This window comes from Salarias fasciatus, chromosome 6 (assembly GCF_902148845.1).
Source record: "Salarias fasciatus chromosome 6, fSalaFa1.1, whole genome shotgun sequence".
In the NCBI taxonomy this organism is placed as follows: Eukaryota; Metazoa; Chordata; class Actinopteri; order Blenniiformes; family Blenniidae; genus Salarias; species Salarias fasciatus.
The window spans coordinates 23,157,027-23,175,447 of record NC_043750.1 but is presented as its reverse complement, the minus strand read 5'-3'; the positions used below and the strand labels follow the sequence as shown (position 1 = coordinate 23,175,447).

The 18,421-nt window shown below is 42.2% G+C and overlaps 2 protein-coding genes across 2 annotated transcripts; both read right to left on the bottom strand.

The window, feature by feature from the left end:
* Positions 1 to 871: 871 nt before the first annotated feature.
* LOC115390502 (methylsterol monooxygenase 1) lies at positions 872 to 5,726 on the bottom strand. The gene is made up of 6 exons (XM_030094393.1): positions 5,666 to 5,726; positions 3,834 to 4,128; positions 3,497 to 3,645; positions 3,277 to 3,403; positions 2,973 to 3,127; positions 872 to 1,680 (listed from the first exon to the last, which is right to left on the bottom strand). The coding sequence occupies exons 2-6, from the start codon at positions 4,086 to 4,088 to the stop codon at positions 1,491 to 1,493; spliced, it is 876 nt and encodes a 291-aa protein (XP_029950253.1). The 5' UTR covers positions 4,089 to 4,128; positions 5,666 to 5,726; the 3' UTR covers positions 872 to 1,490.
* A 1,170-nt stretch (positions 5,727 to 6,896) lies between these two features.
* LOC115390498 (kelch-like protein 2) lies at positions 6,897 to 17,730 on the bottom strand. The gene is made up of 15 exons (XM_030094388.1): positions 17,302 to 17,730; positions 15,113 to 15,232; positions 14,914 to 15,020; positions 14,667 to 14,788; positions 12,148 to 12,310; positions 11,845 to 11,954; positions 11,651 to 11,767; positions 11,087 to 11,236; positions 10,872 to 10,989; positions 10,411 to 10,608; positions 10,096 to 10,197; positions 9,784 to 9,912; positions 9,461 to 9,601; positions 9,035 to 9,178; positions 6,897 to 8,394 (listed from the first exon to the last, which is right to left on the bottom strand). Exons 1-15 carry the CDS (start codon positions 17,367 to 17,369, stop codon positions 8,366 to 8,368), a joined length of 1,818 nt encoding a protein of 605 aa, XP_029950248.1. The 5' UTR covers positions 17,370 to 17,730; the 3' UTR covers positions 6,897 to 8,365.
* Positions 17,731 to 18,421: the final 691 nt, after the last annotated feature.

The window sequence follows — 18,421 nt, the reverse complement described above, 5'->3', positions numbered from 1 at the left end:
TAATATGTATAACACAACTCACCATTCAGTTCAATTCAGAATCAATAAGGTTCCTTCTTTCGCTGCACAAAATTCTTGTCATCTCAGGTGGACTTTGCAGGAGGAAAAATCAGGCTGAAAGCAGTGAGTGACAGTGCCATAGCAGCAGTAGCAGCAGCGCACCAGACAAATTTACTGGTATTTTTTTTTTTTTTTCAGCGGGCCGACTTGACTGTATCCCGATGCAAGCCGGGTAGTAGTGGGGCCCCATTAGGTAGGTTCTCGACGGGTCATTGTAATTGTAATGTATCCGGGGGTGGGGGTGGGGGTGGGGTGGGGGGGTTTCAAGTTGTGTCGCTGATATCCGCCGTCTGTCGGGGCCCCTTACTAGCAACTAACCGGTGAGCACTCGGATAAGGGCCCCATGCTGTTGTTGCAGCGTCAAGTGTAGCGCCTTTAATTTGTCATCGAAATTGACTGATGTCAGTCGTCCCTCGGGGCCCCCTTCAGCTCGGGGCCCTAGGCAAATGCCTGTGTTGCCTACCCCGTAGCTACGCCTCTGATTGCAAGAAACCACGGACGAAGTGGAAGGTACATATAACCTGCCCGCTTATTGTGCATATACGGAAACAAATGAAACGTGGAGAACATTTAGGCTCAATGCATTGATTAAAAAAATATATGGTATTTATCATAAATCTTCTCCACAGCTTTATTCAACTTAACATTTCGGGGCCCTGAAAGGTTGACTGATGTGTTCAACACAACCCAATGAAATAAACTTTATTTTCGCCTCATATTTCATATCATCACAATACAATTCCACACAAATAAACCTCCACAACTTTTTGATAAAATGTGTTCATATTTTATTTTGATAGGACAAAAAAAAATATATAGAAGAACAAACATGACTTAGGTTTTTTGGTTTTTTCTTAAAAAATAAAATCACATGAATCTTCGTCTTGATTTCAGCGTCAAACATTACATGAAGTGACCTGCAACCCAATCCCTTTTCATTAAAAAAAAGAAAGAAAATCACACAGGTTTGCATCCAGAACGCTCCCCTTGCTTCAGAGGCTGACTCTGAGTTTAGACAGTTCAAAATGAACTGAAGGCCGAACCGCACAGAGCGAAAGGCCGACTCTGTGACTCAGATCAGCTCAAGAAGAAGTGCTAGTGCAGACACTTTCACAAGGAAACACAAGTATTTCACAAGACAGAAACATGGCGCAACTTTTTCATCTGATAAGGAGTCAAAATGAGGATGTTGACGGTTTTTATTGAGGCCAGCAGCAGGAAGCACGTAAGACTTCTTGTAAAGGCACAGAAGGTGAACTGAACTCAACACATGGTGCGATTCAGGAAAAAGTGCTGCAAATTCATTTCTTATACCCCTTTAGTGTGGTTCTAAAAGTGTACGGTGATTAATAGCAGTACTTTGCTGAGCGTTTTCCACCGTTCAGACAGAACAGTCCAGGCGAGCGCCTCCAGACCGAGGCTCCAGCGCTTTACTCCGCCTTCTTGTCTTCCTGTTTCTGCATGTACTTGTTGTACTGGCTGTCCGTCTTCAGCAGCTTGTCCCACCAGGTGAACGTGGAGGCGTAGTTCCCGACGAAGTTCATGTGGTGGAAGTCATGGAAGCGAGTGCCGGCGTAGAACGGGATCAGGTGGAGCGGGTTCAGAGGAATGTCGTAACCACTGGCAGGAAAGAGGTTCAGACGTTTACACTCAGACAATGATAACGATTCATATATCGAACACATAGTGTCATCATAAACCTCACATTTTAAAATGGAGCCATATCAAGGGGACGAACATATTAAAAACTAGCTTTTGTATGTTTCAAAGTAAAATTTCTATAAAAATATTTGTGAAAAAAAAAAAAACTTGCTTTTGTGAGGGTGATTATTAACAAATATTACATAAACTCTGGTTCTTTTCAAGTTGACATGTGAAAGTATCATGAGAAAAAAGTACTTCTTTAGGTTTTCATAAATTTTCTGATGAAATACAGCTACTTTATTTTTTCATTGTGAAATGATGAGAAAATCATTATTGAATATCAAAAGACAAAAAAGGAATTTTGATTGTTGTTTATTTGGTTGTTCTTTTTTCGGCATCTGTCATTGAAGGTATTCTTCTCCATTACGTGGCTTTTTTGAGTGTCAGTTTTTAAAAATCATAAATATAAAGGGATTATACAATATGTTAGTGACAAAACAATAATTTAAAAAAAATTAAGATCTGTTAAAAAATCATTCACACATTAAGAATTTTTCATGAGAACGTACAATGTAAATAGAATTTGAGCACATTTATCTTAACTCATTTTGACTACTGATTTTGTGTCTCAAAAGCTGTTTTTGTAGAGAGCCTGAATGAAAGACTACCAACTGTCTTCATGAATAGAAGTGTAACGGTTTCTGTTTGTGAGGTACACGTTGAGCACCTGTTACTCACTAACCATGGTGCATGTTCAGTGTGTGCTCTAATATAATTATCTGGGATGGGATGTTTCTAACTTCCTAAGAAGTGCTTCAAGAGGCGTATTTGATTTAACAGTGCTATATAAACTCAAGTGGATCTCAACTGTTTCACTATAAAAAAGACATATTTCAAATAATGTGTCACATAATAAAAAAAGCATGCCAAATACATCCAACCAACCATCCAACCAAATACATATTTCTGATTTGTATTAAATGAGTGTTAGCTCATATAAACCTGCTTTAATAGAAAATGTGGCTGAAACTGTGATAGCAGGTGTTCTGTTTCCCTCTAGTGGTGGATATTGTGTATTACATCAAGTTAAGGCGCAGTGACACAATGTTGGAGGAAGTACAGCAGCTACAGCTGTTGTTCCTCAACTTTAAGTAAATACATTTAAAAACAAACTTTTTTTAATACCTTTTGCAACATTGCACAGACTCCCACAAAGTCACATTTAAAGGAATAGCTTTGAAAGAAATGTCAGCATACGTGCATCTTACCTGTGGACATCGATGGTCTCCAGCAGACGGAAGGAGACCCAGGCCCAGAGGAGGAACACGTGGTTACAGAAAATCATGATGCCAATGAAGAAACCCGCACCCAGGATGAGGGTCTCAGCGGGATGAGCGTACTCCGCCTGCATGCCGAAAGGAGACTGCGGGCACAGCGGAACAGACAGCATGAGGGGTGTACACTTATTTTTTTCCACAAGAATAAAAGTTGCGGCATGTTTAATAAGTAACGTTTCAGTAAATAACCTGACCACACGAGCTCTGTGTTTAATTATCTTATCAGTTCACTCACAGTGAAGTCATGGTGGACTTTGTGGATGTATTTGTAGATGCGCCTGTGATGCAGCAGGCGGTGGAGGAAGTAGTGCCACGTGTCTTCAACAACGGCGCAGCCAAAGCACTGAGCCAGCAGGTACGGCCTGGTGGAGGAGGTCAAAAGAAGAGGTCATTCATCACGACACCTGATCAGAGACAAACAGCAGTAGTCACGTAGAACAGTTTTCTGCACTGACCAGCGTGGCATTGAGTCCCAGTCATAGGGGATGTTGAAGTATTCGGTGAAATAGTACGTCCCGCAGATCAAAGGGAACTGGATGCAAAAATGGTTGAAGAGCAACATCTTGAAACATTTCCACTGCTTCTCCCAGGTCTCCGGCTTATCCTGCATGCACACACACACACACACACATACACATGAGTCCGATGTACCACCTTCATCCAAATCTACAAAGAAAGATGCCAGTTTGGATGCAACTGCAACAATTGAGTTTACCACTGCACTGCTACACCCTCCAAGACTGAGATGAGAACATATAAATTCATGGTCAATACCCAGAAACACACACAAACCTGCTGGATCTTGTATTTCTGCATGAAGGGCATAAACTGGAAGAGGAACCCAGGCAGGCAGAAGAGGAAATAGACGAGCTCGTGGACAATGAGCGACCCCCAGGTGGCTATCTGAAACTTGGTGTAGTTGTCCAGCATGTAGCCCCAGGCGTGTTTCAGCGAGGGCTGGAAGGGGTTCTCCGGTAGAACGGCATCGACGTACTCTGCCGCCAGGTAGGCGGAGCTCAGGATGTTTGCCGAGCTGTTCACTGCCATGATGGATGAATGTGAGGCGACTGCAGATCCGGAGAGAAGACTGGAAGACAGGAATGCAGAGTTATAGACACTGAAGGAACAGTAAGCATACTTTCAATATAGACCAAGAAAATTAATCGAATCAATAAACATGGCAAGAATATCGAGCAGGGTAATTTATTCATAGCAAAATTAAATGTCACAAGTTATTGTGTACACAGCTTTTCTTCACCAAAAATCAGGATGACAAAGAAAGATCGATCGTTACAGCATCCAGAGCTTTGCCAAGGAAGGTAGAGTTAAGGTAAACACGAATCAAAGCACAGTCATTACATAACTTGAACAGATGTTTTTTGGGGGGTGCGGGGTGGGTGGCAATCCTCTGAAAAGTTTAGACACAGCAGCTATGGTTTTAAAATTTTACATGAATGTAAAACAAAACATAACCCTACAGCATCTTACTATAACAAAATACAAATAATAATGATATCTACAGTCTACTTATCAACCATGGTGATTCTTTGTGATGAGTTGTATTTTTTCTGTTAACAGGTTTGCTTGTTATCATTATGTAATCTGAAACAAGTCCAATTTCCCCCATTTAATCTAGATCACTGCTTGAAAACATAACTTTCTTCTGAATAGGCCCACAATTCCACTATTTGATTTATACTGAATAAATTCTACATTTTAGAAGCCCAGACTTTTCTAAATATAAAATTCCTAATTTATATCTTTATTTCTTAAAAAAAAAAAAAAAAACAGCCATAGAGTATGTGTATAATTGTATTTGTATGAGAAATTCTCCTTCAAACTTATATTAAGATGGTATATAGAAATAATTTAATTGAAATGGTTGCTAATAATAATGAAGTAAAGCCTCAAAAGGCTAAAAAGAAACATTTTCAGTGTGTTGCGATTTCACCTGAGTATCCTTTCAATAACAATGCTTCTGTCATTAAGTTATTGTAATTATAAGCAATGCAAAAGTAGCATTAACTACAAATCTTCAGTAGATAACTATCGTGTGCTTTTGAGTGATCTGTGCGATCCACCGATTGCGCTGCGCAAAAAATGAATCCTTAGTTAGGGTTAGGGAAAACAGACAAAATTAACAAAATGCCAAGATCAATTGCGCAGTTACAAAACTGCGATCTGCCGATGCAAACTTGTATTGGTAAAATGCGCACCACGATCGACGCTTCATTACAATTATTTGCGCAGCGCAATCGGCAGATCCCCTAAAAGCGCACTTTATTGTCCACCTTTTACACAGTTAGCTTATCGGTTGCAACTTAATGCACGAAGACATCAATAAGAGAGTGAGCATGTATTTCTATATTTAGATGAACAATTAGCATTCATATTGTCACCGTTAGTTACTATCTAATTACTCTCTGTGGGTGAGGATGGGTGAAAATAATATTACTTCCTCTGCAGAGGACGCACAGAGGCCTTCGCTTTTTCGAAATGTTTTTCCCAGCTTGTACACCAAGACCCAGCCTCGACGCGCGCATCATATGCATGAACAGCAATCAAATGTTATCCATTAGTGCTGACACTTTGAGTAAATATCAAGTTAGTAGCACGAAACTCACCTTTCCGCGTTCCGTCCCGTCTACCTGAGCGAGAGGAGTCCAGACGGATCAAGTACCGGAGTATCCGGCAATCTGATTGGCTGACGGGAGAGGAGACCTACGTCACGAGGCATAGCGGCCCCGCTGATTGGTCCATGGAATGGAGCGATCATAGTGAGACTGGAGGTTTCTACAGCAACAGCCAATCAGAGGCCGGCTGTGCTTTCATAACCCCAGTGGAGAGAAACAGGCTGTATGAGGGAAGAGGTGGGGTGGTCCGTCCGGAGAACTTTATACTGAATCATTCATTCACATTATCAGTTTATCACTCTTTATAACTCTGGAAATGTTTTGAAAAAGTTGACCTTGTTGTTCTAAAGTACCTCCAACTCACCTGCTCCAAATTGTAGTTTTGTTTTTATTTTAAGAACCAATTTCTCAACAAAATAAGGTTGAAAGGAAAAACTTGAAACAAGTCAGGTGTTGACTGCAGTACATCTACTTTCAATACACGACATGCATTCTGGTTTCATTTTAATTTGGTCCTGTGACAATATGTCAAAGTAACATTTCACCTGAGAACCTTATAGACAAAGTTGAATGCAATAAAGCAAAAGAAAAATGTACGTTTTCCATGAAACAGAGTGTCTTAAGGGACTCATATCAAGACTGTGAAATACAAATATTTGAAAGCTGTATGAAAGATGTCTTGGAAAATAAACCTGGTTTCTGACTCTCCCCCCAAAAAAACCTTATTGTGGCTGAAGGCGAAGCACATCAAGCAAGGGCCCAGAAGCAAAATAACATCTGAATTAAAGGCAAAATAGGACTTCAGTAATAATAATACTGCCCGATCACTTTTTCTAAATTAATCACCAAAAATAACAAACTATTAACCTTGGAAAGGAAAACTTGTCTTTCCTCTATCCACGCATAGGAGGAGGCTAAAAAAGAATACAGGTAAAGACAACTTCATTTTTCTGTTGGTGGTTCAGTCCTCCTGCTCGCCTCGCACACCTATCAAAGGGTCATTTGGAAACGTACCAAAGTGACTCCGTGGAGGTTGAGCACTGTGCAAACCATAGCCATTGGTTTGTACATGTGAGTGAACGGATCAAGGTAATGGCGTAAGGTCCTTTGAGACCAGTGAGGGATGAATATTCAATATACAACCAATACGTTGGGCTAAAACACCCATCTCCATGCAACTACAACTACAGTAAAACTACTGAAATAACAAATTCAGAACATGGAATTTTTAAAATGATTTTACTGATTTTGGCAAAGTCTTAAAAACGGATTATATCATTTCACAGCTTTAAATACAAGAAGCATATTTATTAATGATAATATAAAACAAGTAATGAAACATTGTCAAAGTCATTAGCCTACATGACATTCCTCAATACACTGACAAGAAACAGCGATACCAGTTACTATTATAGCAATTTTCAATATAGAGGCAAGAGAAAGAGAGACTGAAGAAAAAGAAACTCAAGAGCAGGTTTGGTCACTTTCCAGAAAGAGAGAACAGATTAGTAGAGTCATAAAGAGAGACACAAAAAAAGAGACATAGTAAAATTGGCACATTCATAGTACGTCAGGGTGTGCAGTAGTTAATAAGGGTTGCTACACCAAACGAGAAGAGGGTGGGGGGGATCGACGGGCGGCGGGCTCGAGACAGGGACCATGCAGTGAGTTCAGGCTGCTGTTGTCATTAGTGGTTACAACCACAGTTAATATGGCTGCCGGGTGACAGCAAAGCACTGATACATCCAACTGTTTGACACGTCGAACAGCTTCTCCTTCTGTCTGTCACTGTTTTTGGCAACTTGACGGAGGCGTCTCCTTCACCAGAGGAGTTGGTGCTCCCATTAAAGTTTGTTTTCATTTGAATAAATGTACACGACCACTGTCGTCCACCGCTTTCCACATTGCTACTCGGGCTGAGACAACCAGCACTCGGATCTGAAAACAAATGCATTTCCTCATTTAATAGTGGCTGAGTCCGGCTGTGCTCAGGCCAGGAACAGTACTTGAGGCTTATCAAAAGAGAGTAAACAAAAAGAAGAAGAGGGAAACGTAGTGCGACACTGACATTCAGTCACGCTGCAACACTGTGAAATGTCAGAGGTCAGACAGGGTGCGTTCATACGGCTTAGATCCAGGTGTCACCATAGAGACCCACATGTGCAAGCGATGGAGCACCTTTAAATGCACGCACACACACACACTCTCAAACACACGCTCGCACACTTGTCAGGAGCATAAGAATGAAGGAGAAACAAAATTTAATGGTCCTTCTCTGCCTCCTTCTCCCACAGGTAAAATCAGTGGCATTTCTCAAAGCAGGTTCATAATAACATCACTAATGTTAGAGTCACTGCAGTGATAGTAGCTTCATTTCAGTAGCGTTTCAGTGGCACTGTAGTGGTGCTTCCAACTGGTTCACCCAGTCGCGGTTGCAGTCCGGCCCCGAGGGGCTGAAAACACAGGACTGAGCCACTCCTTTGTTACAGCTCTCCCATTTCAGGTAAGTGCAAAAAAAATCTTCTTCATCCTCAGCAAAAAAACATTCTTGAAATTTTCTTCATCTGCATCAGTGCCTGTGCGAATGCTGCCCAACAATGAAGCATTGGCATCATAGACGGATAGATCCAAGATCAGTATTCAGCAGGAGAATACGCTCTGCTTCCAATCAGCGACGGGTGTCAGGAGCAGTCATAAGGGCTTATCGATCACAGTCACACCTGGGATTGAAAAAAAAAGGAACATTATTGACAGCATTACTCATCAGTAGAGTGGAATTTGAAAAGAAAAAATCCAGAAGGGGAGTTCTGTGTTGAGGTAAATTTGTTTTGCCAGCAGAAGTTTTAAACTAAGTCTTTTCTCATAAAAAGAAACAACTATTGAAGTGAATAATAATGTGCAGAGAGTGAAAACAAATTAATAACAACATTGAGAAGGCAATAAATGTGGCTAAAGTGCATTCTTGAGTGGTTTAGTGATTTTAATTTGCATGGTGCAGACTTTCACAGCATTTTTCCGTGGAACTGAGCACAGGTGTACAGATTTTCAGTTTTATTTCCATCTTTAATGCCTGGTATGTCCGCCCCCCCCAAAAAAAAAATTAACCCGACTTTTCATTCTGAAAGTAATGCACAATCCTTTATCATTAAATCATCAGCAGTAAATACTGGACGTTCTAGTATAACAGGATGTTCTCTCCATCACTGACAGTTCACCCTTGAACTTTGGGACCTCGCCAAATCCCAAAAGCTCAATATAACTTTACACTGAATTATATTTATAGTGATAAACTGGGTTTCTTGTGTGAAACTCCAGATTGGAAACCTCAAGTCTGCAAAGCTCAGTGTGTTGCGTACTGACCGGCATAACTGCGGCCTGTGCTCATGCAGGTCGGCAGCAGTGTCCACTTGTCAGAATTCGGATTGTAAAACTCCACCGAGGCCAAATTGCAGCTACCATCATCTCCTCCCACCACATAAAGTAAATTGTTTACAGCACAAACGCCTGAGGGAACAAAACACAGAGCGATTAGTCAAAATGTAACTCTGCTCCAGAAATATTTGCACATGACAACAATTCTCAGCATTTAAGTTCTGTACATAGCAACAGAAACGTTCAGACTTTTTTCATCAACGGTAAACATGAACAAATGGAGTACATCTTGATGTTTCATTTTGCTTCCATTGTAAAAGTATAAAGAATCAAAATGCTGACAGTTGTGTAAGTGTCTTAACGCAGGAACGTCACACACCAGTGAATTTCCCGGGGACGCGCTCCATCACTTACCTGCATTGCGTCGACACATGTTCATGTCTGCTACTTGTCGCCAGCTGTTTGAAGCCGGGTCATAAACTTCACAGCTTTTCCTCACCAGCGGACCGTCGTGCCCCCCCACAGCATACAGTAAACCTTTCAACACGCCCACACCTGAACGAGACAGCAAACACGTGGTCACAGTTCTGTCAATGTAACAGTTCTATGAAGAAATCCATAACAATCATACAGATGTTGCTTTTTTTTTTTCCATAATGACCTGAACACGCAGACGAGTTAAAAACAAAAAAACAACCCAAAAAAAAGCAAAAACAATATAACAAGACAGAAGGAACCTGCTCCACTGCGTCTTGTGCCCATTTCTGCAATGTAGCTCCATGTGTTGCTTTTAGGGTTGTAAGCTTCTACTGTACTCAAACATTGCCTGGTGGCTCCATCATAACCTCCAACAGCATACAGAATGCCTGGAAAACACACACAGTTGAAATGAGGCAGAGTGGTGAACAAAATAAGAGAAGAAACAAACATCTGAAGCTTGACAATCTGAATTCCCCTGTCAAGTGTTTAAAGAGAAATGACAGGAGTATTTTACTGTTGGGGACTTCTGTCTTATAGACTTGAGAAAACAAATTGTGGTTTGTATTCACCATTTACAACTCCCACTCCCACGCTGCTACGTCGGGTGCTCATGGGTAAAACATGGAACCACTCGTCTGTCTTTGCATTGTAAGCCTCAACTGTGGACAAACCTGCAAACACAAACAGAACATAAATACAAACATTCTAAAATGATCAAATAATAGAGAATTTTCAATATTGGGAGGTTCTTCAACATTTCTAAATAATCGCGCACTTGGGGTTATGAAAAGTCCTCATGCCCAACCCTGTCAGTTATGGTGGGATACGAACATCAAGGTTAAAGAAAGTCTGTTCCAACATCACATTCATTGAAACAGCAGTACCTGTGCTGCCATCAAAACCTCCGACAGCATACAGGAGCCCGTTGAGCACGGCCGCGCCGAGCGTCGACCTGCGATCCTGCATACTGCTCACACTCGTCCAGCGATCCATCATCGGGTCGTAGCAATCGACTGTCCGCACACGCAAAGAGCCGTTGAATCCGCCCACTGCATACACACAGCCGCCCACGTACACCACACCTGAACAGACGCCGAAATTTTAAGAAAGCGAGATTAGAACAGCCACTTTCCTATAAACTATACTACACAGTACCATCATCAATATGTCCACATATAAACTAAAACCATTCTATGATGGCTATATGGACATGTGAATATCTGTAAAGGTGAGATCAAAAAATGTCTTTTGAAGGTGTTTTTGTTCCATCAGGTCGATCAATGAACCTGTTATGTTCTCCACAGTACACATTTGATGCGGTTTATGTTATTGGATCTTGTCCTACCGGCTCTACACCTCCTGGTTGGGAGTTCAGCCACCTGGTACCATCGCTGCTCCTCAAAGTCGTAACATTCAACGCTGCGGATGGCTTTGGGGGCCTGCCCTCCAACCACCACCATCACCTGAACACAGCGGAGGCAGCATCGTTACTGTGGATCGCTCAACCTCTACAGGACTGAATGCTCGTCTCCAGTGCCGAACAGTATGGATCGCTCCTACCTTAGGACAGCAGGCCGGAGTCCTCATGCGTGTGCGTGCAGTTTTCATCAGCGCTCTCTGGTCGGCTGGCAGCAGGTGGTACTTCATGGCCTCAATCAGGTAGTCTTTACACGCACTGCTATTTTTTATCAGCGACTCCTCCTCCACTCGCTGACAGAGCCAAACAGAGAGGGAGAGGAACCAATCAAGACAGAGGTGATACTAGACACCCTGGTGCTTCTGGGGCTCACTTCACACAGAAAACTGTCTTCAGTGGTGTCTTTCTAAACTGATTAAAGACCTGAAACAATCATAGCAGCGTGCGATTTCTAATTGTTCACAGTAGTTGCAGTTGTGTGTTTCACCTTTCAGAGCTGAATGCAAAGTGATTTCACTCTTTCCCACATGTATTTCTGCAGATCGCATTGCTTATGTTGGTCACATGCTTTTAAAACCATGGCGCCACCTGCTCATGCCACATCCAGCTCTCCAAAGGGAATTGTTTATATGTTGCGCCGGCTCCCAGTGGATTAAAGGTTTACCCAAACAGCCTGTGATTAATAAAAAGTCTCTGGATCAACACACCTGGACCAGGTATTCTCTGGAAAGGAGTGGCAGGCGGACATGTTCCATTAGGTGTGCCAAGTGTTCCTGGCGGACATCTTTATCGTGATTAACCCAGGCGATCACTGCTTCAAAAACCTGCACACGACAAACAAGTCATATCGGTCACTTGTGGCGTTCCACTCGTGTGTACAGGGTGGGGTCAGTAGGTATACCTTCTCCTCTGTGGGGATGGTCAGCTTATCACTGGCTATTAGGCTGGACACTTGCTCCATGCCCAAGTTGAGAAACTCTTCACTCCCGACCACCTCAGGAAAATGTTGCTCTGCAAGCAAAAACAGGTGTTACTGAGACTTCAAGGCTGCAGACAAACCGGAGCTGCTTCTCGCTCCACAATGCAATTAATTAAACTTGTTCTCATTCTGTCTGCTGCACTGCCCCATATCCTCCATAATGCACACACACACACACGCACACACACATATTCTAATACAGAAATTTAGCATATGAACACAAACCTGCATAGCTGTTTGCCTGTGCGAGGAGTTGAGAGCAGGCGTGCAGGTCGGCAAAGGCTCTTATTCCCAGACAGTTAGAGGGGTGAAGCTGAGAGCTCAGGAACTCACAACACGCCTTTTTCACTTCATTCAGCTGAAGCAGTCCAGCTGCAGGTAACAGCGCCTGACAAACACAGGGTTGGCACATTTAGGTGAAACAGTACAGATGAAATAATTTATTGGGGGGGGGTGGGGGGGGCATGTTGGACTGGTGCTCAGAAACACCTATCTGTAGGCAGACGATGACATTTGAAATCTCTCAAAATAACCTCTATGCATCGCTCCTGCAAAACTCCCTCTGGTAATAATAATTTAAAAAAAGGATCGCACTGGAAGAAGGTTTCATCTCCTACTCAGTAATCCAATGCAATTGACTGTGATGACTGATATTAGCCGAACGCCAACATTAGCACTCAGAGGTCTAGTGTGTAGGATTCAGGGGAATCTATTGGCAGAAAAAAAGCAGATTGCATTCAAAACGGCATTTTTGTTAATGATCACCAGTCTGTGCTACCTTACAGTGAACCTTTCATATCAACACAGCAGCTGCTCTTCTTCGGTGCGCATCACTAAGTTTCTATAGTTGTCTCGCGTGCAAACTGACGACCACTGACTATAAACAAATACGTTTTCATACGTTTTAGAGCCACCCTAGGTTCTCTTAGGGTTTAAAACAGGATGGGAATGAGAGGAATTCAGTTCACTATATTCTACAACCACACTGCTGCATGCCACTAAATTCAATGATATCGATGTTAATGCTTGAGATGAGAGTCACACCAGAAAAGAATCCCAAAATAAGAGCCACTCCTTTCAGATATCTTTCCTGAAGAAACTTTTCACACCACAGATATTACTATAATGGGAGGACTTTTTTTGTCCTGCATTGCTGTTTGGATGTAATGAGAGAGAGAGAGAGAAAAAAAAAACATGCTTCAAATCACGTGACAGTTGAACTCAGAGGTGGAGTGTGTGTCTCAGTACAGAGGGGGCGGAGCATTCTCGATGGGCCCTTACGTTCGTAATTTTACCATTCAAACAATACCTCATGCTACCATCAAACAACACACTAATGCTCACTTTTATTGAGCCAAGCAAACCTATATGCCTCAGAAAGCAGAATAAAGTCACAAACCAGTTCACAAACTTGTTCTGAAGAACAAATACACATATGTGCGCGCGCACACACACACACACACACACACACACACACACACACACACACACACACACACACACACACACACACACACACACACACACACACAAACGGAGCCTGACAGCTGTCAATCAGAGCGTCCGCTGTCCATTGTGCTGAAAACAGATTAAAAAGTCACGGGCTAAATCTGTACCATCTTTGATACAATGAACACAGCTGGTCTAAAATTACACAATCTATTCAGATAGATATAGACACAGCTATCTATATCTTTTGGAAATCACATATATTAGAAAATAAAATTGACTCGGCGGTCTCTTATAGTTGAGAGCAACACAAGGCACATTCAAATAGACAGGTATTTAAGACCACAGCATTCTGATAAAGATAATATTTTTGAAGGTTTTACTGACTCACTAATGGCTCTGATGTTAGGTTTTGGGTAGTACCGCTAGCGGCTAGCATAGTGTTTAGCATACTGTTTAACTTCCCTCCAAAGAGTTCAGATCAAGTGCAAAAGAAAAAACTCGTTCATGCCGCACAGCCAATCAGCGCTGCTTACAGCTCTGATGCATTCATGGACAGTCGTAATGTAAGAATTGGCAAATTGGAGCCAACACTCATATGCGTATACCTTCTCGCACACACTGCACATTTTATTATAATAATTTATTTACGAGTAAATGTGAACACATCACATGAAACAGGGCCCTATGACCTTGTGGGCCCTGGGGAGACCGCCCCCTTGCCCCCACTCTGGCTCCACCACAGGTTGAACTACTTGTCTCAATTGATTCTGTAACAGACTATATGAAAGTTGAAATCCAAAAAGATGTAGAGTTTTGCAATAATTATTGATTAAAGAAAACAGCACTACGAACAGTCATTTATATTAATTAGGTAAATTGAGAACAGGTGCGCAGCTGCAGGTCCCAAAATAGATTACAATGAAAAACATTTTTTTGACACTTATATGTAACCTGTATAATTTTAGCTCATAAGTCATGGAAGAAATCACAACAACATATACATTTTTAATATATCATAAGATGTGATTTTTTTTCCAAGAGCGTAACTGTCACAATAAAAATTTAAATAAACATATTAAGCTCCCAGATACCTGAAAATAAAATGTTATTCCTGCTTTGCAGTTTATATACCATCCGATAGTTTTGCCAAGGAACCACATGAGCCTGTAAATGCTGTGATTCTGCTGACCGTGAGGCAGACTATAGTGATGGAACTGTGTGTGTGTGTGTGTGTGTGTGTGTGTGTGTGTGTGTGTGTGTGTGTGTGTGTGTGTGTGTGTGTGTGTGTTCACCTGCACATTATCCTCTGTGACCTGTATCTCTGCTGTGTAGATGTAGTCCACCAGCAGACCCAGAGTCCAGCCGTCCATCTCCTTTATCCTCACTCGCTTCGCCCTGCTCTCTGCCATCTCCCCTGTGAGAGCACCAACAAAGCCACAATGTGTCACAAACTGTGTAATGTGACAACCACCATAAAAAAAGAAAAAGCACACAGACACCTGTCACCTTTGAGGATGAGTGCGCGATTAGAGTCATTACCTGTGAACATAGCGTGGAAATAAGGGCTTCCGGCAGCCAGGACCACTCTGTGAGCAGCGATCTCCACATCCTCAGCCACAATGGTCACGTCACACAGCAGGCTCTGGCTGGATGTGTGATAGGAAGACAGAAAACAGCTTTACAAACAGGATGCGAGAGGCAGGAGACGCCACGGGCTGAAGACAGGACTGTGCCACACCTGCGCAGCTCGTTCATGACTTTGAAGGCCTTCCTCATGTGCCGGGGGTTCAGAGTGACGGGGCCTTGCCTCTCCACTCCGTCTTCTTTGTCCAGGGTGTGTGGACAAAGTCTAGTGCACCTGAGAAGCGGACACATATTTAATAGTGAAACATCAGTGTATGTGTGCTCCTGCTGGTATTACTGCACTTATGTTGCATTAATACAAACTGGGAGGTGGGAGAGGGCTTAAATCCCAGTGGGAAAAATGCATGTGAATGTGGTTTGAATGGGATGTCCGGAATCATGATGTGGGAAGATTTAGCATTCCCAGAAGCAGATCGGACATCGTTTGACATGAGCAGCAGTTTTGATCAAAGTTGAGAAATGTATTCAGTCTGTACACAAATTAATCACTTTTGAAAAGAGGCACAAGTTACCAAACTCCATAATTTCACACATACAGACTTTCTGTTTATAATTACAAAGTTTTAAAGGATTTATTTTAATATGAACAACAGAAAACAGAAAAACGGCTTTAAAATTATTGTGCATAAATATAATGTGAAAATAAACTGAACATATTAAACTTTGTCTTTTCTCTGGACAGCAAAGCAGCACTGCTGGAGGCAGCAAACTCTCTTTTTAGTGTCATCATGTGAATGTTGTGAACTAGGAAAGGATTTCTTCCTAACTGACAGCTATTTATCCAGAGTAGAATCAGAGGGTGCATTGATAATGATTCAGTTTTTTTTTTAATTCAATAAGGCCCCAATCCCTGTTTAATAAGTGTTAACTCATCTATATGAAAATAACATTAGCTTAGATCTGTAGTGTTCAATTGGTTTTAGATTCAGAAGAAACTGATTCAGAAATAACATCAAATCTTTTCCAAGGAGGAGAGGCAGAACAGTTCAGTCAAACAAAGACCCTGGGTTCACTTTGGAAGTGTCTTTTTTATATATATATTTTTGGTCCATTCCAATGTGTAATATTACACTATATTAGTCCTCAACTTGAATGTCACCTTAGGAGCTTCATTATCTATTCATATCATATTTGTTGGACTCCATATTCCTTATTTAATGCTCAAACTAACTGTAATAATAGGTCTGGGGGCTATAACAGCTTAGCGCAGCCACATAATCAGAACACGCACTGTAACTATCATCTTTATTCTCATCTGTGCTTTAACAGAAAGGTTCCTTCAGTTAATTGATGCTATTTTTTTTAAACATAAAAGACACTATTCATCATCCAGCTCCAAGTTACAGCTAAATATGGGTATGTCCGGGAATTAAGCATATTAAAGTACGTTTTTAGTTAAACTGTGATGATAATAACAACAATATGAAAAATATACAGAAAATATCTGATCTTATTGAATATTGTAATAATATGAGAAATTGATTTTTTTCATTAGTCGTAGGATCTAGGAATATATATTGTGTAACATTGTTTAATATGAGGCAACACACACTTTGTCTTTGCTCATTTTTAATCATTCTTTGGCTTTTTCTATCACGTCTATTCAGTTTAAATAGCACTTTGTCCATCTAAGGATCGCATGGTTGTAAATCCCATCCCTGCTGACTATGGGTGAAATCACGGGACAACCAGGGACACAAATGGCATTTGTATTTATTTTTGTAAATTAAGTTTTGCCTGTGGAATCCTGATCTGAGATTATGTGGTAATCTGAAATTTGATTGGCATGCTGAGAGTAAAAGTGGAACATCTGGACTGTAGTGGAGAAAAAAAAGACTGAGTGTAAAAATAGGCTCAGTGAATAATTTGTCACCTCTCCATCATTAAAGGCCCGACATGTAAATCTGATTTGATTATCTCGTGGCACAATCACGTGGTCCTTGTTTGCTGTCAAAAACACACCCACACAAACAAACATTACACTCACAAACACACACACACACACATACACATACACACCGCTGTGTGGCCATGAACACACATCCCCCTCGCCACAAAACAAAAAACACCTCCGTTCATCCAGCAGACACAACACGATCAGGGGACCGGAGGACCGCAGACCCCCGCATACCGGCTGTCAGTCCCCCCGTTCCCTCCGCCGGCTGGCCGCGGTCTCTGTCAATGCGGCACCATCCGTCACACAGCCACGGGGAGACGTCAAAACACACACACACACACACACACACACACACACACACACACAGTGTATCTTTGTGCACTCACAGCGGATGACTGTCCATGATTCCGGGCTTGTTCAGAGGCTGCAAACTTGGCCCAGCGGCATGCACCATTCCATATCCACGGTGTCCTCTGAGACGGATCCGAACTCAGGCGTGAATCACGGCCATCGTCTGTCCACGGGCGGGGAGAGGGGCTGACGGGAGCCCGTCTCATAGAAAAACACAGCCCGACTGCGGTGACACCGTCCACAGACACGTTGCGCCTGAGCCCGGCTGCCGGAGCCCCGCGCACCGCCGCTCCCGTCCGCACGGAAAAGGCGCTCCGCCGCGCCAGACGGGGCTTGTTTTGGGGTTTTCTTCGGCCCCTCCGCTGCCCTCCGGGGTGAATATGGGTGCGAGAGGCGGACGAGCGAGGCTACCTGTTATTTTCCAATCGCTGATTAAAACGCACAAACAAGGACATGACGGCAAAGACGGTGCTCGGAGCGGCCAAGGCGTCCCGTAAGAAGGCGCTGTCTCCCTCTAGCTGTGGAAGACTGACCGGAGGAGGAGGCTCGGAGACCCGTAGAGACCCGAGAGACCCCCAGAGACCCGGAGAAACCCCCGCCCCGCTGCAGGGGCTCCTGCTCAAAGTTCACCGCTTTATCAGCGAGTCAAACTCACACAACCTATGAACCAAAGAGGTTCACATTCATGGCCTTCAGTCAAAAATTGACCGCAGTATTTATTATTATTATTATTATTATTATTATTATTATTATTATTATTATTAAGAATAAAGCAAAAAACACTGAAATATTTCATATCATGTAAAGTACGTGCAAAATGTGGAAACTTCCAATATCCTGGTTTACAATCAGTTCAATTTTGACATGCAAAACTTGGTCATACTTCTTTTCCCCCATATTTAGGTCAAATAGCACAAACAGCAAAGTAATACAAAGTACACCAGTAATAAACATAAAAAAATTAACTCAGACAATACATCCAAAAAAGAGACTGAGGAAAGAGGGACAAAACTGAAAAGACAGAAACAGCGGAATAAGACAGAGAAATCTGATCCAAAGAAAAAGACAGTGAAGGGAGCTGAAGAACATTAAAAATGGTTAACAGCCACTTATTATAAAACTTCTTGAGGTTGGTTGTTTAATTAAGAAATATCT